Source organism: Penicillium verhagenii (assembly GCF_028828195.1).
Source record: "Penicillium verhagenii strain IBT 33310 chromosome Unknown utg000004l_segment0_segment0, whole genome shotgun sequence".
Taxonomy (NCBI): Eukaryota; Fungi; Ascomycota; class Eurotiomycetes; order Eurotiales; family Aspergillaceae; genus Penicillium; species Penicillium verhagenii.
Genome location: NW_026643168.1, coordinates 1,544,886 through 1,565,768, shown reverse-complemented (window position 1 = coordinate 1,565,768; position 20,883 = coordinate 1,544,886). Strand labels below are relative to the sequence as shown.

Genomic DNA, 20,883 nt, shown 5'->3' with positions numbered 1-20,883 from the left:
GCTCACGAAGGAATCGATCGTCGTCAACGTTATCGAGTATGATCATCCACTTTCCGCTTTCCTCACTATTGAGCCATGCCTCAACCAATTCGAACACATTCGCTCCAGGGTCTCTCTGGCCCTGGATTCCTGCTCGAGTCGCAATTTCTTCGAAGCTCTGCTGGAATCGGGTAGCACTCCCTGCATAGATCCAGAAAACCCATGAATTCGGATTTTGAAGCCTGAGTCGATATGAAGCCTCGATGGCCACTTGGGACTTTCTACTGCTTCCTTAATATGACTGGTACCCTGGTAAGAGACGTGGAACTTTGTAGGTCACATACCCAACACCACCAATCCCGGCTAAACCTATTCTTGCTGCTGGCTGGGATAATGCCTCGTTTATTCGAACAAGAATTTCTGCACGATCAACAAAATCTGGGTTTCTAGGAAACGGAACCGTCGATGATGGATTTGGACGAGCTGTCGCACGGTCTTCGCTCGTATCATTAGCTTAGCATGAATTGCCAGTGGGCCTCATGGACATCCCTTGGGCGGAAAGCGCCGTTCCTCATACCTGTGAAAATGGCTAATATGTTCCCGCTATTTTGTCCAACTGCAAGGCCAGTGTTGGGTCCATTAAATTCGCACGAGTTTGAGGCCATGATTTCGGGGTAATGCACCATGAATGTGCGAGAGGGCAGTGAGTCTAATAGAGGGCAGTGAGTCTAATAGAGGAGACGAAGCGGAGAAGATTAGCAGAATCTATGGTTCGGACAAGTCATTGGTCGCTTGTACATGTGTTGCCATTAGTGGATCAAATAACAGTTTTCATTGGTCAATACTTGCCATACAAGCGGTGTGGGCAGTGCATCATCGATAACAATTGTCGAATTTCCATTAGAGCATCCCAACTCAGTCGCCTACGGCCGTATTAATCAATCCCAAAGCAAGGGATTGAGAAAATTGGAATCAGTTATCAGGACTCATCTGAATGACCACCCAACCCGCAACTGTGCAGTAACGTCCGGTCCGTCGACGAAAACACCCGGCTCTCATGCAGGTCCCAATTTGATCTCTCGCTCCCTCAACTCCATCTTCAACCCAAACGAGTTAAATTTTGGTGCACCTCGCCATATTTCCCTCAATTATTGATTGAGAGGACTTTCACTATAACACAGTTACCATCGGCCTAAATAGAACCATATGAGCGGATCAAGGCAAAGTGCTCTGATTGCAAGGGCTTGATGCAAAAATGCCTTGCCTAGCAAAGCCCAGGTCTAAGACTAGCTATGGCTGTCTTATCTGTAGAGGTCGGAGGAACAGGTGTGACGAAAATAAGCCATCGTGTAATGGCTGGCTATGTAATGGGGTTGACTGCCAATGGCGGTTAGAGACCGAAAGTGGGCCTATGGGGATACCTCCAGCACAATGCCTATTAGATAGAATACCAAAGGGCATAAACCGGGGTATATATATTGCTACCACGTACTGAGTTTCTTTGTCAAAAACGGTGGAATAAAGATGTATAGCCCTTGCTACTGCTGTCAGTATTAATAATAGCTGGTGAATGTATTCGTGAGAGTGATTTAATCCCCAACTGGTATGAAAATCCAATTCCCGTTGTATCGCGGCTTTGGGAGAGTGTGCTAGGAGGTTGTATGGCACAAAGCTAAAATAACACCAACATACCCGCTATACCTCAGAATAGCTACAACTCCACGGTAGATGTAAATATTCAGTAGATAGGGACGTCGGATATACAGGCCTCAGATAGGTGTCCTTTTACATCAGCTTAAGTTCATCTATATGCTCTATTTTATTGTTAAATATCTGATTAACAGTTACTGAGTATTTAACTTTCTATGTCTTCATCGATATCGGGCTCACACACCACAGAGCTTGACATAGTGTAGAGGATTGCTTCTATAGATCCACCTATAATATGGATACCTATGCCTATAGCGAGCACTAATCTACGCAAATCAGTATCGAGTTGAACTAGATCCTCATTTAATCGAGGTAGCAAAGTCATCCGATATTGTACATATTGGAAGCCAGTATCTTTTCATTCTAGAAATGTCACTACATCCGCGTGGAAAAGGTACCACAGCCCAGACCAAATTGTCGTGATCACAACAACGTATCTACAGAGCAGACCTTAGCATGCCGAGCGGAAGGCCACGTCAGCGCTTCAGGCACGTGCAGGGTAATCAGGTGCAAAATAGTGGTTTTCAGGGCATTCAGGGTGAACAGCCTGAAGGGGCTGAAGAGTAGGGCGGCAAGGGGCGATTTCCCAACGAATCAAAAAAGGCTGATAAAAACAAAAAACATACAACAGTCAGGATTCGCATGTGGTCACCCACCATACTACTAACTGACCGGCGTGTGGCTTAAGTACGGCTGAGCGGACGGGAAGCCCTGTTCTCCACACCCTATGGTCGTATGTATTAGACACTAGATTTGGATGGGCTATATAGTACAAAGCAGGCAGTCTCAAGTGCTGTCAGATATCTAGTACCTCAATGAGGACGGGAAACTTCCGGTAACTATGCCACATACCAGGAGACCACGATTCTCATAATTGATTCATCTGCATACTTCAATTCATCCTACGATTGATATTCGTTGACTTGAATCCAATGAAATATAACATTTGTACATTCCATATTACTTTGGCAAATTATAATTAAAAACATAAAGCAGAACCAGACATCTCACAAGGTGGACTTAGCGCCAAGAGGCACCGCGCCATTGCAGGAGCATTGTGGGGATAACACTAACACCCACCATCAACGCAACAGCAATACCGGCACCAGTGTTCCAGCCAAGATCGGCGAACATGTCGGGGAACCTATAAGCTTTTTGTTAGTACTTGTCTCTCTTTAATTCTAGATTCAGGAGTATGTCTTACCAGAAAGGTCCAATGAAGCCCCATGTCTGTCGCACAAAGGTAATAAACACACCCACACTGGCAGCATCAGGGCGATAGCAGTCCACAGCGTAGGTAATGTTAATAGTAGTAACAATCTGGTTACCACCAGCGGCAATAGCAGCACCAACAATAGGTGTGATGTTCCACTTATCACCTGCCTTGCCCATCTGAACAGCGAAAACAACCACACCACAGATAGTCAGGACGTGACCAATGTACGCCAGCCAGAGACGGTGCTCGTTGGGTGGACGCTCGCCAGTAGACTTCTGGCGGAGAAGCATCCAGCGATCGGAGATCAGACCACCGATCTGCTCACCGATGACGGAGCCGAGAATGATTCCCAAGAACTGCAGACCGACTTCCTGAGTGTTGAAGCCGAATTGCTCTGGCATGATCTGGGGGATCTCGATAGTGAGCATGATGCTACCCCACAAGAAGATCATGGCATATGCGACGGCTGGGATGACAACGGCTGGCTTGGAGAAGTAGCTCAGGGGCTGGATGAAGTCCCAGAGGCGCAGGGGAGTAGGGTCGATGCGGCGGAACTTGAAAAGGCTGTCCTTTTCACCGGCGGCGACTTGCTTGGGAACACCCTCCTCGCGAACATAAAGGGACTCGGAGCCGAGGAAGAGGTAAAGGATGAATTGAACGCCGTTGATCTGATTTTTTTGATAATTAGTATGATCCACCGAGATGAAGGAGACAAAGGCAGGCTCATAAACTTACCATGACGAGAACCCAATAGATCCAGCGGTAGGAGATACGCAGAGCCAAGAAACCAAACAAGAAAGGAGCAATTGGAACACCGAGAGTAACCATCAAAGTCCAAACACCCATGCAGCGAGCACGATCCGCCTTGAAGAAAGTCTCGGCCACGACGGCACTTCCAATGGCGGCAGCGGGACTAATGAAGAAAGCAGTGATGGCTCTGCACAGGCCCATAGTAGCATAAGAGTGACTGTTGGCACAGCCGATATTTCCAATCATGGCACAGAACAGGGAAATCAAGAAGATGGGACGACGACCGTAACGGTTGCTCAGCGGACGCCAGAAGAGAGGCGCACCACCGAGGACGGCAATGAACAGCGAGACGAGATAACTAGTCCGCTGCATGCTAACATCCAAATCGGCGGCGATGTTGACGAAAGCGGATTGAATGGAGGAGGCGGTAAAGAGACCGATCATGGCGTGGAAGACGACGAGTCCCAAGTTGAGGTTTTTCTATCATTTAGTTAGCATCTCGTACAAATTTCTCTAGTGTGGTGAGTTTCTTCACTCGGGGAGATAGCTTCTCACCTTCCATCGGGGCCAATTGTAGGGATCGGCATCGTTCATATCGGGAATAGGGTCTAGATCGAGGGTTCCATGACGCGCCAACAGATACTGGCGATGCTCCTCGGAGAGGTGGGACACTCGATCTTCGACATAGAAAGCGGCGGTCTTGCCGGACTCCATGGCACTAGGGCTGGTGGCCGGAACCTCGACATGCTGAGAATTGCTGTCGGTCTTCTCCATAGTGGACGACAGTTAGGGAGTAAAGGGATAGAAAGAAATAGAAGAGGAGCACAATAATGACCCGCCTGGAGAGAAGATAAAGGGGGACGGGGACTGAGCAGAAGTACTTATACTACGCTCTGCAAACGAGTACGCTCGGTGTGCTCCGTATATTGCACCGACTCCTTCTCCATTTTTTTTCTCCGCGTGTCCAGCTAGACGTGTCCGGGGGCGGGGACTGGATCCACCCCCAGAAGTCAGAAGTTCTCCGTAAATGAGAAGGCAAAATGTGACAAAGGACTGGTTCAGGCGTTATCTGAGGATCTGATTGGTTCAGCGGTTATGATCTTAACCCGGTGGTGGGGAGGGATTGTGGGGATTGTGGAGATCAACACCTAAGAATCCAATCAGATCAACGCATCAACAAGCAATGAAAGGCGAGAGTCAACAGAACCAGAAAGACATTTCTCAGAATCCGGGGTTTAGGGGTTTGTCGTGTTTCTTGCCCCAGATTTATCAAGCCCAACAAAGATCTAGGTCCATTTTTCTCCATTTCCCCGGACAAAATAAATCATGAAAGGGGTCAATAGAGTGGGAAAAAGAAGGAAAAGGAGGAAATGAATGATATCTACACTTTTTGGAAGCTTATTGCCACTTGGGCGTAATACCGCCACGTGATTCTGGCCTTATTTACTCTTGATTATTTGCATTATTTACTACACATAAGCTAACTATGTATGGCGTTTCCTCTTTCACTCTCCGTTGGGCCGTGAATTACTAATGTCGAAATGGAGCTTAGTTAGTTCTTCCTTTTTTTTCAATCTCAGGTCGCTTAGATTATCTCTGGCTGTTGGTAAATTGTGGGGATGCATACTGTATTTTTATTTTATTTTTTTTGGCTTAAGAATTGGGTCCATAAGCCTTAATCTCTTGGCATTTCACGCATTTCACTCTCGGACATCGAGCAGTTTAGCTAAATCCATTCGGAGATTGACCCCGAGTTTCACCTTCATTGATCCCCTGCACAAGTACTTCCCCTTCCAAATTTCGCCCCCTTTCCTTTCCCAGCATCCCACCTGGGCATCCCAACACTCCTATCTAATCTGATTTCTTCCCCACAAACATTTCCTCTCGCTCCTTTAGCTAGCAGTGGTACTGGTGCAGTTCACCCCAATACTCCCATCAATCCCATCACAGATGATCTCGGGCGGACTCCCCGCAGGACTCGTCAAATTGATCCGCGACAGCTGAATATTCGAGCAGACCGCATTAGGAGAACACGTCAGGTCCACAACAACCTTTCCTTTTGCCCCCGACGATGTGCCCCAGATGTTATCGAACACAATGTCCGTGATGTTCACTGCCGATGGGTACGCCGCACACTCGGTCGCATTGACATCAAAGTAGCATTGGTCCAAAACCAACGGTTGATCCGTGTTTTGCACCTGGACGTTGCGGTAGGTGATGTTGCTGATCCGACCGTAGCCCACGTCGGGTCCGGCCCACGCCTTCAATCGGGCTCCATTCTGCATCCGATCACAGATTAACTCACAGAACCGCACATTGATCGCACATATTGACGGGTAGAAAGAGGAAGGCTCACCTGTCCGTTTAACAACGTGATGTTCTCCAGATAGGCATTCTCGATGAAATCCATCTCCCCCGAGTACTGACCAATACTCCCCATGCTCACTCCGTGCGTATTGTTGCACCAGAGATTCTGCACAAAGATGTTGCTCGTGTTGGGCTTGGGTGAAAAGCAGTCATCGCCCACGTCGATTCGCGTGTTCGTGACGCTCAGTCCGTCTACGACCAAGGAATCAAATCCATCGGTGTTAGCCGCATCGACCTGCATTCTAGTGTTAACTAATACTCTCGGTATCCTCCATTATATCTCCACATACCGAAGCATTGGTCGAATAAGCATGGATATACACATCATCAAAAGAGATGTCGTTCGTGCGTACGAAGAAGTTTGTCCAGCACGGCGAGTTCAGTTGGGTAATACCTTCCACGCTGACTCTTGTGGCGTTGTCGGTCAAGAATAGGATCGGTCGGTAGAAAGTATTGTCTGGGTCCTATCCATAGCTCGGTATTAGTATCCATGGCCAAAGAGGGCTTTCTCTCTCGGGCTTCGTTTCTTACCAGAATCTGGCTGCCAGAGAATTCATCATACCACTTCTGGCCATTTCCATTGAGAGTTCCCTTTCCAAAGATCTTGATATCTTGTCCACCCCAGATCCAAAAGGTAATCGACTTTTGGAAAGAGTAGTAGAAGTTGTTCGCTTGCCAGTAGGTAATGTTGTTGGTAAACTGCAACCCATGTTAGAGAAAGTATGATCAGATTCAATCAAAGTCACTCCTACCTTGATCTCTCCTTCCAGTTGAACCTCAATGTCGTTCAAAAAGCTCAGGTCTAGCTTCTTTCCAATCACGTATGTCTTATCCTTCTCCAGCAACAATCTGCCTCCGTGATTGGCCTGCTTAATCCCCCATAAGAAATCGCTCGATACGTCATCCTCGTCACTCTTGGATGAACGGATGGTAACGGTGCGACGGTCAGGGTACTTCTTTTGATAGGCGCCAATACTTTTCAATTGCAATTTGTCATTGGCAGGGATGATCTGTGCCCCTGGAATCAAATGGGAGGAGGCCAGGGCACTGACAGCGCTGACAAAAAGGGCGCCGAGAGCTAGGAGCTTCATGATGAGTATACCAAGGTTATTTGGTTTTCTTGGAGCTTAATGGTTGCCAGTTTGAAGGTATTTATACCTGTCATCTCCAGTATACTGGCAGTGACCCGGCGATGTTATTTCAGGGATTCCCCGGCTGTCTGCCGATTTCGTATCTGATCATGTCGCGGGGTAGGAGATTTCTCCGCCTGTAGAATCGGCTGTAGGAAAGTCTTTGCATTGGCATTGATCAACAGGGACATCGCCAAGATGTCCGTTGTATACCGTGTGCACCGTGAGTTGACGATGTTGCACATGTGGGGTTTTGTCTCCGCATTTCGCCAAGTGCAGAGCGTGGGGGGAGTGGAGAAAGTCGTACTTTAAATCAATTTAAGTCGCTGCTGCTTTCAAACATCCTCATGAAACTCTTGCTTATTGTGGCCGGAAACATTCTACCGTCTTGTCCGACAAGATTTTTCCACCAATCAATTATTCTAGATCAGCAAGGGTCTAGCGATGTATTTGCGGTTTATTAGAGGAATTTCCGACCAGTCTCACTTCACTCCTCATATTCAAGGCTCAAACATATATTCACTGGAACTTGGGAAATCCGACAACCATACTAGGTACTAGGTGTCCATACATATAGATAGACCCGAAAGACTAACCTTCCAAGGCTGGAACATGCGTTCAAATGTTCTTGGCGAATCAAACTACTCACAGCTTCTTCCCCGCAAGCACCAAAGCAGTAATGCAGCTAATATTACCAGACCACCACGTCACCGACCGAAGATAACTCAGTGACTTGTCCTCAATATGCGTATAGCAAAGACTATACGCCACCCGCGACAAGCTATACCAAACACCAATCTTGTTGATAGTCTCAGCCGGGAGTCCAGCATACAAAGCCGTCAAAACTGCACCAAGTCAGCACCAATGCAACGTGAAAAAAGAAAAGAAAAAAAATCAGCAATTCGCGTAAACTCACTAGCAGCCACAAAAAGGGTATACCCCTCGACAGCATTCGCGTGTGCAGCCTCGCGACGCTTCAACTTGTTCAGCGTGCGTCGATCAATCTTGCCGGCCTTGACCGCTGCTTCGCCGAGCGTGGCGAGATTCTCCCGCGGCGCGACATTGTTGTCGATGCCGAGGCGCATCTTGGTTCCGCGCGTGCTCATCAGCGCGTAGGCCCAGACCCAGTTGGCTATCAGTAGTGTTGCGGCGTGGTTGGGGACCTGTGCGCCAGGGGCGGCGCGCAGACCGAGTGTTGTCAGGATGGAACTAGGGGGGTGATTAGCGATGGAACTTCGATTTGGGTTGGGGGGATTTGGGAAACCGACGACATTGTTTCGATCAAAATTGTTTCAGAAAGTCGCAGTTGGCAAATCTGAAATTTGGTGGGGTTGGGATTCGGTGGATTAAGCGCGTTCTTTATAGGGGATCAGCACGCGCATGTGGGTTTGTCTCGGCTTCGTCAGGGACCGAGGAGTGAGATCATATCTGCCGAGATCCTGCTTTGCGCTCCAGAAATGATTTGTTCATTCAAAGTCCATCGTTGCATCAAGGCCAGCATCTTCGCGAAATTTTTTCATATTCGTTGGTTGCAAACAATTCCAATTTTAGCGGTCGCGACCAAGCGACGCGACTTTCAATGAAAACAAGACAATTGATCAGCAAAGATATATTATTACTGATTGTGGAATAGACCTGGAGGGATTGGGGTCTCTGAACGAACTGGGAAGCTCAAACGAAACAAATTCAAATGCAGTCTAAACAGAACCCAAACCCGACCAATGTCTAGTCTATAGATGAACACATGATCTATGCAACAACGCGATGCTAAATGTACATCAAACCTTCACGCTCTCAGGTTCCGGCCCAACCTCCACACAAGTGGTCTCCACACACAGTTTCTTGGGAACCATTTGAGTCGCAATCAGCCTATCGAGAAGTTAGCAAGCTATCCCAGAAAACACAAAACCAAACAGCTGCCAAGACAACTCACGCATGATACCGCTGAATATTCGCAAGTTCCTGCTCCGCCAACACCTTCAAAGCAACCTGGATATCACGAACCAGACTATCGCAACGACTCTGCGTAAAATCTTCACGCAGAACAACCCGCATCATGCTCATCTTCTCGCAGTCCGCCGCCATGGTATACGCAGGAACAATCCACCCGCGTTCTCGCAGTTTGTGTGCGAGCGCAAATTCATCAAAGAAGAGGTGTTGTGCTGAGCCGAGACGGAACGCAACGACGGGAAGACCCTTTCCACCGTTGTCGCTCATGATCGTGAAGCCCATTTCTTTGAGTTGCTCGGTGAAGTAATCTGCTGTGTGGGTGAGGTTGCTCATGATGGCGTGGTATCCGCGTCGGCCGAGACGGATCATCTGGTAATACTGGGCGATGATGTGGGAGGCTGGTTTGGAGAAGTTCAGCGTGAAGTTTAGCTGGTCTGCGCCGAGGTAGTTGATGTTGAAGATGAGTTCTTCGGGGAGGTATTCTGGTGAGCGCCAGAGAGCCCATCCTATGCCGGGGTATACCTGTAATAACGAGGTTAGTTAAGCATAGACTTGCAGAGGTATGCTATGCTTCAATTTCTCACCAGTCCATATTTGTGACCAGAAACATTGATCGATACCACATTCGGCAGTTGGAAATCCCAAACCAGGTCCGGGTTGACAAAAGGAGCGACAAAGCCTCCGCTGGCCGCATCCACATGGATCGGGGTATCGAGTCCCTTCTCGACCAAGGCATCATTGATTCCCTTCACATCCTCGTATTGTCCCGTATAAGTGGTGCCCAGGATAGCACAGATACCAATGGTATTTTCGTCCACCAGCTCAACCGCCTGAGCAGGATCGATAACGTATCGTGTTTCCGTGCACGGAACCAGTTTCTCGTCGATCTCGAAGTATCTCGCGGCCTTCTCCCAGCAAACCTGAACTCCCGTGCTCATGATGATATTCGGTTCTGAGGCGTCCTTGCCTGCCGCTTTGCGCTGGTTCTTCCATCGTTTCTTCATCGCGAGGACGGCTAGCATGATCGCTTCGGATGAGCCGATACAGGCCGTCCCGATTGATGTGGTCTTCCCGTCTTGTGTTGGGGCGTGGAAAAGATTTCCGAGCATTTTCAAGCAGCGTTGCTCGATTTCCACGGATTTGGGGTACTCTTCGTGGTCGATGACATTTTTGTTCGAGGATTCGGAGATCAGCTTCTCGGCTTCGTCCTCCTATTTTGGATCTTGGTTAGTATCTCTCACCAGATGTGGCCGTGGAACCTAGAGGGGGGGGAACCTACCATGTACGTTGTGACGAAACTTGCGAGGCTGTCGCAGAGTTAGCTTGGCGATCCATAATTTATGCCTCGTGCTCAGGATTCCACTAGTTACTGACTTCAACATAGGATTCCCATCAAGAACAAGGTCATCCTTGATCATGCGGTAAGCTGTCTCCTTGGGCATCTCATCGTATGGAAGCTCTTCACAGGGCATGTGTTCTGACGCGAAACGAGAGCCGTATACATTTGTGCATCCCCGAGACGCGGAGAGCCGTTTAAATTGTTGCATGGTGGCCATTATGAGAATTGAAGCAGAGAACTCGATTCCAAGGTTGATGATACTGAAATGATTGAATGAGTTGACTCTGTCTCAAGTCCAATCTTTTCTACTCTTTTATAATCCCATTGCCTCACTAATGAAAAGGGGCTCTATTTCGTGATGACTACCTATGAAAAATCACTCATACAACTCAGGCTGGAACAATGTGATGAGGCACAGTACTTGAGTATGAGGGATTTCCCCGACAAGGAGATCAGGAGAGAATCAGGAGAGAATGGGAGATCTTTCCTGCAGAAACTGGTGTTTTGTTCCACATCTTCAACCCTTTTAGTTGTACGTGATCTAGATTATGTTCATTTATTTTTGAAAGTTGGGCGAGGTTGGTCGCATTATTCAACTGCCTCTTTTTCGCTTTGGCTTGAATACTTATAGTTCGCCTCTTGACCCCTATCCAGAGCCAAGCCTTCTAGAAAGTATTCTGTCCTGCGCCAAGCTATCGCTGTTTGAAAATCTCGTTCGGAATCATAGAAAAAGGAACAAAACTGGGATTCTTCTCATCCCTTGATTACGAACATTCCTGGATGTCTTTCGCCTGACTAAGACGCAATGTCGATCTCCTGCGTAAGAGCAAGGGTAGGTGGGAACATCAGTAAATAATTGGCTAAGCCTCTCCAATTGATTGATCCAAGTATAGATTGTCTTGGAGTAGATAAAGCCACTGCTCTATCCGTTTTTCACTTAGCCAGGTACTTAATTCTAGTTAGGCTAATATTGAAAGTATAACAAGCCGTTGAATTCATGAACCAATAATCTTTCCAAAAAAAAAAAAACTACTCTCTCACACACCAACCCATCCCAAATGCGACCGTACACGCGTTTCAAAATCAAATATGTCCAACTCACCTATTGATTCCTCCGTGGCGCAGAATCAGAATCGTTATCTTATGATACGTCACGTCCCTTGATAGGGATGCAAGAAGGCGACGAGAATCACGCCGCGCGAACTCGCTAATGAAGGGCGCATTCCACACATCGGTATCTGCCATTCTCCCACATGTGCAGAGAACACACGCCAAGTCATATCTGTCATCTCATCTCCCTCATGAATCCAATCCCCGATTTCCGCCATCGACCCAGACGAACCCTTGAGCCTTCTGGATGATTTCAGCTGCTCAAGCTGTGATTTTGCTTGTCGCGTCGAAGGATGCTTCATCCGATCCTTGATATTAGCAACTTTAATGTGACTTTGACTTTGTCCGGTAAGGACTCCTGATATCCGAAAATTAAATCTTGCTGTTTCGTAAACGTGGGCACATGGGGGTGGTCCATCTGTGATTTGTTATCTAACATCCTAACCCTCAGGAATATACCTTCTTCTTTTTGCGGTGGTATCTTTGAAGTTGAAACAAAAATGGTACCTGGGTGAAGCTTGTAAGTGCTTTGATCGACGATCAAATCTTCAACATTATCTCCGAGGGACACCGCTAAAGTTTTTAGTGCCATCATTTGTGGCCGGAGCTATTCTGGGTCCATTCTGCGCCAATTTGATTGATGTGAGAACATTTGGGACGAATGTCGAGGAAGGCCAGATTGCCTACGTAAGTGAGAACGAGCCATCGGCTCTTACACGTTGGTTCGCCAGTCTAACCAACCTAGGCCTTGACTCGCCTGGTAATCGGCATCCAGATGGTCAAAGTGGGATACGAGCTCCCTAAAAAGTATCTAAGACAAAGATTGGTTGAGCTCACAATCTGTCTGCTTCCACTCATGGCATTGCAGTGGCTAGCAACATCAGCATGCATTCTGTTAATCGTCCCGCACCTATCATTCGTACGTGCAGGCCGCAGACCCGAATAAAGTGCCATGCATCAACTAACAGGCTTAGCTCACTTCGTTAATTATCGGCTCGTGCGTCATCTGCATTGACCCTATTCTGTCGCAGGCAATTGCAAAGGGCCCCTTCGCTGACAAGTACGTTCGACGGCACCTGCGAGAGTTTATCTCCGCCGAGGCCGGTGGCAATGATGGCTTCGGCTTCCCATTTCTCCTCCTTTCTATCTCTATTCTACGTTATGCCGACGTGCCGCACGATGGCACCGCGAAACGGGACTGGATAGGAACACAGAACACGGGCCGGTTGGGCGGTAACGCTGGTCGGGCATTGGCACACTGGGCTGTTGAAGGAGTGCTGTACATGATCATCATGGGCTCGGGTTACGGGCTCTTGGTTGGATTTATGGGGCGTAAAGGGTTGAACTTGGCGTCTAAGAGGTGATCGCCAACACCCTTCCATCAAATTATCGATAATGAACTAACGGCCGTAGGCGATGGATTGATAAAGAAAGTTTCTTCATCTTTCCGGTGGCGATCGGAGTAAGTCTGTCAAATGCCGCTTTGGATGCCGATATGCTGACAATTCTTAGCTATTCGTCGTGGGCACATGTGGCTGCTTTGGATCTGACGAGACTCTCGCCTGCTTTATCGCTGGATGTGCATTGAACTGGGACGGTGTTTACCATTCCGAAGCCGAGGCGCGACACGACTCCTTCAATTCAACCATTGAAGTCATCTTGAATTTCGGAACTTTTGTTTTCATCGGGATCAGCATGCCCTGGGATCTGATGCACATGCCCCATCTTACTGGAATCACGATCTGGCGCCTGGTCACGCTGGGAATTCTGCTGCTATTGTTTCGTCGCATTCCTGCAATTATGCTTGGGTATCGATTTATGCCCAAGGTCTGTAACTCGTGGAAAGAAGCTCTTTTCATGGGGTATTTCGCTCCCATCGGTATGTCTGCCACATCCCTGTAATCTACTTCCTGACTAACGGATCAGGGGTGGGCGCAATCTGCTACGTGGAATATGCCCGTCGACTACTTCCAGATCCGGGTGAGAGCGATGCAGAGATCAATCATTTGACAGCTGCCATGATTCCAGGTGAGTAACTCATCCTGTTCAAGTTTCCAATCTTCAACCTGCTCTAACACGTCTGTGTCTAGTCGTGTACTGGCTGGTTTTTTTCTCAATTGTGATCCATGGACTCTCAATCCCCGTGCTGAATGGTATCTACAAATGGCTCCAAGTTCCTACTATTCGGGACCATCCAGTCGAGATCATCCTTCTGTCAGAGAACGAACCAGTCCCGAATAACAGCGTCGTGGATCGTCGCGTGCAGTCTGTTATATTGAACAATCGGTTTTCCCGCAACTATAGCACCGACTCTCAGAGCGAGCGGCCAGATGATCATGATACGATAATGTTACGATTGCAGGGCCTTGAAAATGACGTGAGATCGGAGCGGTCGTCTATCAAAGGGCCAACTTCGTGTCGGGTTGAAGAAGCTTGGCATATGGTTTAAATTAGCCAATGAATTGATATTACAACAAGAGAACTTCATAAGGGGAAGCTATTCATTGTAATTTTAATTCAACTCATCTTTGAATTGGAGGTAACAGTGCCGCCCGTTATTGTCTTCCATATCTGGAAACAGAGAGATACTCTGTTCAAAATTCAACCCTATATAATCACGTGGTGCACTAAACCCCATACGGCTACTTCCGTATTTAAGGATTTGTCAACTTCCAAGATTGCATGGTAAATTTAATACACATGAAAGTATCAAAGTTGATTATCTCAATCAAATGATTCTGCTTCATTTGCCCCCCGAATTACTACTGCAACTAGCGACCTGCCTGGAGACAGAACGAGATATCAACTCATTGTCTCAAACAAATAGACAACTCCACGCTCTCCTCAATTCATATCTCTATAGACTGAATTGCCGAGGCTCAAATTCCTCTCTGCCATGGGCCGCCCAACATGGTAATGTGGCTACAGCTCGATTATGTGTACAGGAAGGAGCCAGCGTTAGAGTGACGGATAGCAAGGGCCGGACACCATTATCCTGGGCCGCGCAGCACGGACATGAGGCGATGGTGAAGCTGTTACTTGGGACAGGGCAGGCGGTTTTGAACTCCAAAAACTGCGAGGGGGAAACAGCCCGCCAGAGACTATTATTGTGGGCTAAGCGGCACAGACATGAACACAGGTTGACACGGTGTTTACTTAAGAAAGAGCAGGAGCCTGAGGAGTTGAGAGACTCCGAAGGATGGACACCATTATCCTGGGCTGCGCAAAATGGTCATGACGTGGTAGTGAAACTGTTACTTGAAACTGGGCTAGTGGATGTGGACTCGAAAGACAGTGAATGTCGTACGCCATTATCTTGGGCTGCGAAGAATGGATACGAGTCAGTGGTCAAGCTCTTACTTAGGAGCGGGCAAGTGGATGTGAATTCGGAGGACAACGAAGGTTGGACGCCATTATCCTACGCTGCGCGGGAAGGACGTGAGGCAATAGTGAGACTTTTACTTGAAATAAGTCAGGTGAGGGTGGACTCGAGGGACTTATATTTCGGCTGGACACCGTTGTCCTTGGCCGCAAGATTTCAACACGAAGCGGTTGTGAAGTTAATACTTGAGACAGTCCAGATCGACGGGGACTCAGAGGACACGCTAGCTCACCCGATTTTATCTCGGACTGCTCAGCTTCGATATGAGGAGGTGGGGAAGGACTATGAGCGTTGGACGCCATTGTTTCTGGCCGCACTTGAACGTGATGGAATAGTGAAGCTATTACTTGAGAAAGACCGGGTGGAGATGGGCTCGGACAACACGTTGTCCTACTATGCCGCAAGATTTGGACGTACGGCGGTGGTGAAGTTATTACTACAAACAGGCCAAATTGGCGTGGACCCGAAGAACCCCAAAGGTCTCATACCATTATCCTTGGCTGCGAAGCATGGATATGAGGCGGTGATGCAAATACTGCTTGGGACTTGGCGCAGGGCTCCACAGTGATCAACTTTCGGCGGGCTCGCTAAAGAGTTTCTGGCTTAGCCCAAACCCAATTAAGCGAATGGCAATGACAGCACCTCCTCTTCACAAGGGGCTTATAATACCTTCTCATCTTTGAACAAGATCTTCCCCCCACCCTGCTATTGATTACAGATCAAAGCCCGACAATTCTTCCCCTTCAAAACAGCCATACTCGTGGAAATGTTTGATTTTCTCTCCAGCAAGCACGAGCGTGACGAGCCCAACGGGAGTCCTAGAGATGATGTTGACGCTCCCTCGGCACTAGAGAAACTCCCATCAGCTTCCGACAAGATCAATACCGAGAAGAAGAGTCTGGAAGCTAAGATGTTCTGCCTGTATCACTTAGCCTGGCTTGGCATCTATCAAGTTCACGACGAGAACGGCCGAGATCACGCGACTAGATTAGCTGAGCTCTTTGACGGCGCAGGGATGTCTTCCTATGTCGATAATTCCGAACAAGAGCCTGGCGATCATTACAGAAAAAATCGGGCAAGATATACCGGGGCGGAAAGCTGTGTGCTAAACCCGTTATGGACAGCTCTGAACAAGAAAGGGCTAATGAGCCTAAAATTGTTCGAGGGACCGTCAGTCACGTCACTAGAGGCAGTAATTCAGCTGCTAGAAGCCTACGTGAAGGAGGTTGCTGGTGTAGATACCTTGTACCAAGTACTTCGGGAGCTCCAGGTGGGATTTCGAACTCCAACGGAAGTTGACGAACAGGCTGTTCTGAAACAGTTCGTCCCCATCGCGAATCAGTTTGCTAAACGGCTTATGCATCTTGATGCAAGATTAAAGGTTCTCGTTTCAGACATGGAGGATGAGTTTTGGAATGAGCATGGAGCAGCCAAAGGGCGGGAGGGGTGGTTGGTGCATTACGCAGTTTTTCCACCGTCATCGGCACGAGCTGGAAAGCAACCGAGCTTTATGTCTTCGAAAGCTTGATAAAATGTTACGCGGTGGGAAGGTCAAGGTCCGAGACTTGTATCGGTACAACTTACAGGGGTGCAAAATCAGGTACTAGTAATTACTAATGCGTATGGTCATGACGCGTAATTTACGCGATTCCATCAATGGGATCCGTCACGTGATTGGGGTTTGAAAGAGCGTCTACGGTCTGTCTCTCTAGATATGGAAGGCAATAACGGGCGTAGTTAGAGATACTGCTGATGGAATTAATACCATATCACAATCCTGACGCGTTAAAGTGTCGTATCCAAAGTATTCTAGGGTGCAAATCTTGTACTGAAAGGAGATTTCAATGGTGTGCGTAGAAACGTTATTTCGCAAACATCAGCTCGCGATGTCCAGCAATAGGTAATGCGCGACGGCTGTCTATTGCGGCGGCCGATAGAGGCCACCCCTAGGTCAAATCCCAATTTCAACTTTCCGACCGGCAGAAAGTAAATTACGAGTAATTCCAAATTCATGTTAGTTTTTGAACTCCATTATGTTCAGCGCTGCATTATACATTAAATCCGTGAACTCCGTTATATATTAGTAATGCTATATTATTGATATTAACTACTTCTCATTCTCTAGGTAATTTATCACAACGACTGGCAAGAAAGAGAGGCTGAGATCCTAGTCATATAATCCATTCTTAAGTCCCTTCTCAAGACTACTCTCAAGTCTACTCTCAAGTCTACTCTCAAGTCTACTCTCAAGTGAGTCAAGTCTACTCTCAAGTTTACTCTCAAGTTTACTCTCAAGTTTACTCTCAAGTTTACTCTCAAGTTTACTCTCAAGTTTACTCTCAAGTTTACTCTCAAGTTTACTCTCAAGTTTACTCTCAAGTTTACTCTCAAGTTTACTCTCAAGTTTACTCTCAAGTTTACTCTCAAGTTTACTCTCAAGTTTACTCTCAAGTTTACTCTCAAGTTTACTCTCAAGTTTACTCTCAAGTTTACTCTCAAGTTTACTCTCAAGTCTATTCTCAAGTCTATTCTAAAAGTGACCCGTATTTAGATCAAATCCCTTAAGATATTCCTATATATGATAAATACAATACAGGCGGGAAACAGGGGGGTGAAGTTAGAAACTGAAATTGGGATATGACCTAGGGGTGGCCTCTATCGGCCGCCATACTGTCTATGGGAAGGAAAGCATGAATTTTCACTTTTTCTCTTGCGGGGTAAAACAAATCATCGCGATCGCCGATCATGAACCCCGCGATTCAATCAATTCCCCAATCCCCCAAATCCTGACATATTCCTCTCTATTCTTAATTATCGATGCCAGCTAGACTGCCTTTTACAAAGGGCACATTCAATCATGACAAGCACGCAGGCTCCCTCCTAGCAGCCTCCACCCGAACCAAGGACCATGCGCTCCGCCGCCCCACAGACGACATCCACAGCTTCTTGCACAAAGATCTAGCAGTGGAGAAACTAAACAAGATCCACACCTACCTATGGCTCGCCGGTCGCCCCGTTCCCCCAAAACCACTAAACTACCAGATCGCGATATCGCGCAAGATCGTCACGGACGAGCGCATAGACATGCACTTAATCTGGGAGCCGTCGGGACTTCTTCACCTGAAGCCGATACCTCGATACCTGCTCGATGCGGATTTTTGGCATTCCCATTTGATATGTACAGCCCCGTGCTGTGAAGCCGAGGCGAGCACGGCCAAGACTTTCAGCACGACGCCATGCTCGCATGAGCTTTACAAATACGGTCTCGGGTTTTTGCACTCTTACGTCGCGCTGATTCAGTTTGAAAGTGACTTGGCTATGGCGCACAGCTACCATCTCCTTCCAGCCGAAGTTACCTGGTTGCAGTGGTTGTCTTTTGTGGAACAGTTGTTGCAATATGGAGCCCGGCCGGGTGATATGAATGAACGATATCTTTTCGGCGAGCTGAGACTCTCGCAACTGAATAAGATCTGCTCGTTCCGATATGGTCGTGCACTAAGGGGATACCAGTATATACATCGGACGTACGGCGATGTGTTTCGTGCCTACCTGACACCCATAACTATGGCGACGGTCTACGTCGCGTTGGTGTTGACTGCGATGCAGGTTGGCTTGGCGACGAAAGGGTTGGGTAGTGATTCGGCGTTTCAAAATTCCTCCTATGGGTTTACTGTATTTGCGATCTTGGCACCCCTTATAGGTGTTGGACTTGCTGGGCTGTTTGGGATGTTCCAGTTTTGTATGGATCTCTTTGAAAGCTGGTGGTTTCAACGGGACCGATTGTTGCGATTTGACTCGACTAGGATACCCTAGCGGGAAAAAAACTGCTTTTGAGTAACATTGTATATAGATTTGTAAAACTCTTTATCGACGACATTCATCTTTTATCATATTTCATGTCCATATTTCAATATATGCCAGATCTGCTGTTCATTTCAAGTCGGATCTGCTTTTCCATATTCTCGGAGTCACCAATGGACTTCCCTTGATCTGAGAAAAATCATGTGCATCAAGACAAGCTTGTCGGGAAGCGAGTACACTAGGCTCCACACGGGAAAAGATCTGATCCTCATATGCAGCTCTAGAAAGCGCCAGATCTGCTGAGGACAGTGCGCTTGGTAGACAAAATATATTAGCATTATCTCGAGCTCTCACAAATAGTAAACGACCTTACCTAATATTCCCCAAATCAACCTTCTCCACTAGATCCAAGACATCCACAATTGCATTATTAGCACCCTCGCCGCGGACTACTATCATTAGCTACTAACATCGCCATCCGCGTCAGGGCAACTCACACATGGTCATGGTATGCGCCGCATCGCCCACGAGTATGACTCGCGGATACTCGTCACTCTGTCCAGGCTGAAAGATCCAATCATCGACCCGGATCGATCGGGCTTCCGTCTCTTCCGGCAGATTGTACACTAACGAGCGAAACGGTTCGGCCCAGTTATCAGTCAATTGCCTCATGAGAGCCATGCGATCGGAATTAGTAGAAGGCAAAAGAATGCCCTTTTTATCAGCCCAGGAGACAACGATCTGGCAGTGATACTGGTTCCTGCTGCTTTCGTTGAAATTGCTCGGAGTATCCAGAACTGCCACGGGTTAGCATACCGGCCCGATCAAGAGTTAGGCCGTATGAACGCACAGCTGAAAAACATAAACACGTCGGTGTCAGGATGAGATCCCTGGAAAATATACGGGTCTATAGTCTCTACACCTCCCAGTTGTTCTTGCGTGTATAGCGCAGACGCGCCCAGAAGTTGAACTGGGAGCTGATTCATCGCATAGCCCTGTGGATAGAGAATCTGTCGGGCGCGCGACCGTGCGCCATCAGCAGCAACCAAAAGACAGCCGGTGCAGGATGAACCATCATCAAAGTGAGCGATAATAGATTTCTCACTAGATTCGATATTCACGAATTTCTTATTCCACTGTAACAGAGGCAGCCATGTTAGTCGGATTTTCCTGAGGAGAGAGGTAACGGCACCTGAATCTTGAGTCCACAGGTCAACAATTCCCGCATTCGCCCTCTATTCACGCGGATCCGTTCTTCTGCAGGAACATCGTAGAGTGCCTGGCCCGATTTTAAATCGAAGAACTGGAATCGCCCCATGTCGCCACGGGCTGCTGCATCTTTATTGACAAAGGTCTCCGGAAGTCGGGCTACTAGATATTCGGGAAGGAGTTGGCGTAGAGCTGGGAGGGCCCAGTGGAGTGTTAGCCCCCAACCTCCGTTGCGAGCGTCAAATGCGGAATCACTATCGAAGATTTCGAATGGGATCCCTTGGCTTTGGAGGTGTTGAGCTAGGATGAGGCCACTTATTCCTGCGCCGATGATTATTATTGGGGTCTCTGGCATAGTGCTGATTGTTGCGTATGTTACAAGGGGAGTGGAGAGAGAAAGTGGCGTTTGTGATTGATGACTTCAAGATTCCGTTCAAGGCATTTTCAATCACTTTTATTACTAAGTGCTAATATCTTCCTTCAAATGTTTAAAGCTGAGTATTGAATTTGCTTTCTCCTCATAGATCTTTACTGATCATATAGAAGGAACTATATTTCTTGTCCCACATCGGATATTTTTAGAGATCGATACCTAAAGAAGTTACCACTCCGTTGTTCATAAGAATTATCCCGATTGCTTGGCGTGATTAGTAACATTTGACGTGTTGGATAAATTATTCATTACGTAATATTCGGGTGAACGTTTTGCCTGTGAACTAGACCCAGCTAATGATTCTATGTAGATGAAACGTGCCGTGACTGCCGGGCTCTGTAAATCTGATTGATATAGCGCATTGTGATTGGTCAGTCTTTGTTTATCGTCGTGTCCACCCGTGACCCACTGGCGACTTTTACCGAACTCCACTTGGAAGTATTATTTGAACATTTGAAGCTTCCGAGTCTTTTTATGTATAATGAAAGGCAAAAGAAATCAATCTGG

At 47.5% G+C, this 20,883-nt stretch overlaps 8 protein-coding genes across 8 annotated transcripts, besides 3 other annotated features; 3 read left to right on the top strand and 5 right to left on the bottom strand.

Moving 5' to 3' along the window:
* Positions 1-2,173: 2,173 nt before the first annotated feature.
* Positions 2,174-2,293: a sequence feature (Protein overlapping with rRNA (N7466_003490, KAJ5937040.1) was converted to a misc_feature.).
* A 57-nt stretch (positions 2,294-2,350) lies between these two features.
* Positions 2,351-2,414: a sequence feature (Protein overlapping with rRNA (N7466_003490, KAJ5937040.1) was converted to a misc_feature.).
* A 127-nt stretch (positions 2,415-2,541) lies between these two features.
* Positions 2,542-2,561: a sequence feature (Protein overlapping with rRNA (N7466_003490, KAJ5937040.1) was converted to a misc_feature.).
* A 148-nt stretch (positions 2,562-2,709) lies between these two features.
* On the bottom strand, positions 2,710-4,429 carry N7466_003489 (uncharacterized protein; the record flags this gene model as incomplete). Its single annotated transcript, XM_057162886.1, has 4 exons — positions 2,710-2,833; positions 2,894-3,573; positions 3,641-4,135; positions 4,211-4,429. The coding sequence occupies 4 exons, from the start codon at positions 4,427-4,429 to the stop codon at positions 2,710-2,712; spliced, it is 1,518 nt and encodes a 505-aa protein (XP_057024001.1).
* Positions 4,430-5,547: 1,118 nt separating this feature from the next.
* On the bottom strand, positions 5,548-7,113 carry pgxB (uncharacterized protein; the record flags this gene model as incomplete). Its single annotated transcript, XM_057162885.1, has 5 exons — positions 5,548-5,934; positions 6,012-6,257; positions 6,313-6,486; positions 6,554-6,721; positions 6,775-7,113. 5 exons carry the CDS (start codon positions 7,111-7,113, stop codon positions 5,548-5,550), a joined length of 1,314 nt encoding a protein of 437 aa, XP_057024000.1.
* A 684-nt stretch (positions 7,114-7,797) lies between these two features.
* On the bottom strand, positions 7,798-8,425 carry N7466_003487 (MAPEG family protein; the record flags this gene model as incomplete). Its single annotated transcript, XM_057162884.1, has 3 exons — positions 7,798-7,997; positions 8,069-8,361; positions 8,421-8,425. The coding sequence occupies 3 exons, from the start codon at positions 8,423-8,425 to the stop codon at positions 7,798-7,800; spliced, it is 498 nt and encodes a 165-aa protein (XP_057023999.1).
* Positions 8,426-9,081: 656 nt separating this feature from the next.
* On the bottom strand, positions 9,082-10,658 carry N7466_003486 (uncharacterized protein; the record flags this gene model as incomplete). The annotated part of the gene is made up of 3 exons (XM_057162883.1): positions 9,082-9,624; positions 9,687-10,313; positions 10,389-10,658. The coding sequence occupies 3 exons, from the start codon at positions 10,656-10,658 to the stop codon at positions 9,082-9,084; spliced, it is 1,440 nt and encodes a 479-aa protein (XP_057023998.1).
* Positions 10,659-11,844: 1,186 nt separating this feature from the next.
* On the top strand, positions 11,845-15,501 carry N7466_003485 (putative plasma membrane antiporter; the record flags this gene model as incomplete). Its single annotated transcript, XM_057162882.1, has 9 exons — positions 11,845-11,899; positions 12,003-12,238; positions 12,297-12,470; positions 12,526-12,911; positions 12,965-13,013; positions 13,064-13,430; positions 13,478-13,579; positions 13,642-13,968; positions 14,267-15,501. 9 exons carry the CDS (start codon positions 11,845-11,847, stop codon positions 15,499-15,501), a joined length of 2,931 nt encoding a protein of 976 aa, XP_057023997.1.
* A 198-nt stretch (positions 15,502-15,699) lies between these two features.
* N7466_003484 (uncharacterized protein) lies at positions 15,700-16,461 on the top strand (the record flags this gene model as incomplete). Its single annotated transcript, XM_057162881.1, has 1 exon — positions 15,700-16,461. The coding sequence occupies one exon, from the start codon at positions 15,700-15,702 to the stop codon at positions 16,459-16,461; it is 762 nt and encodes a 253-aa protein (XP_057023996.1).
* A 1,289-nt stretch (positions 16,462-17,750) lies between these two features.
* Positions 17,751-18,746, top strand: N7466_003483 (uncharacterized protein; the record flags this gene model as incomplete). The annotated part of the gene is made up of 1 exon (XM_057162880.1): positions 17,751-18,746. The coding sequence occupies one exon, from the start codon at positions 17,751-17,753 to the stop codon at positions 18,744-18,746; it is 996 nt and encodes a 331-aa protein (XP_057023995.1).
* A 117-nt stretch (positions 18,747-18,863) lies between these two features.
* Positions 18,864-20,298, bottom strand: N7466_003482 (FAD-dependent oxidoreductase; the record flags this gene model as incomplete). Its single annotated transcript, XM_057162879.1, has 5 exons — positions 18,864-19,047; positions 19,108-19,186; positions 19,232-19,531; positions 19,585-19,870; positions 19,927-20,298. The coding sequence occupies 5 exons, from the start codon at positions 20,296-20,298 to the stop codon at positions 18,864-18,866; spliced, it is 1,221 nt and encodes a 406-aa protein (XP_057023994.1).
* Positions 20,299-20,883: the final 585 nt, after the last annotated feature.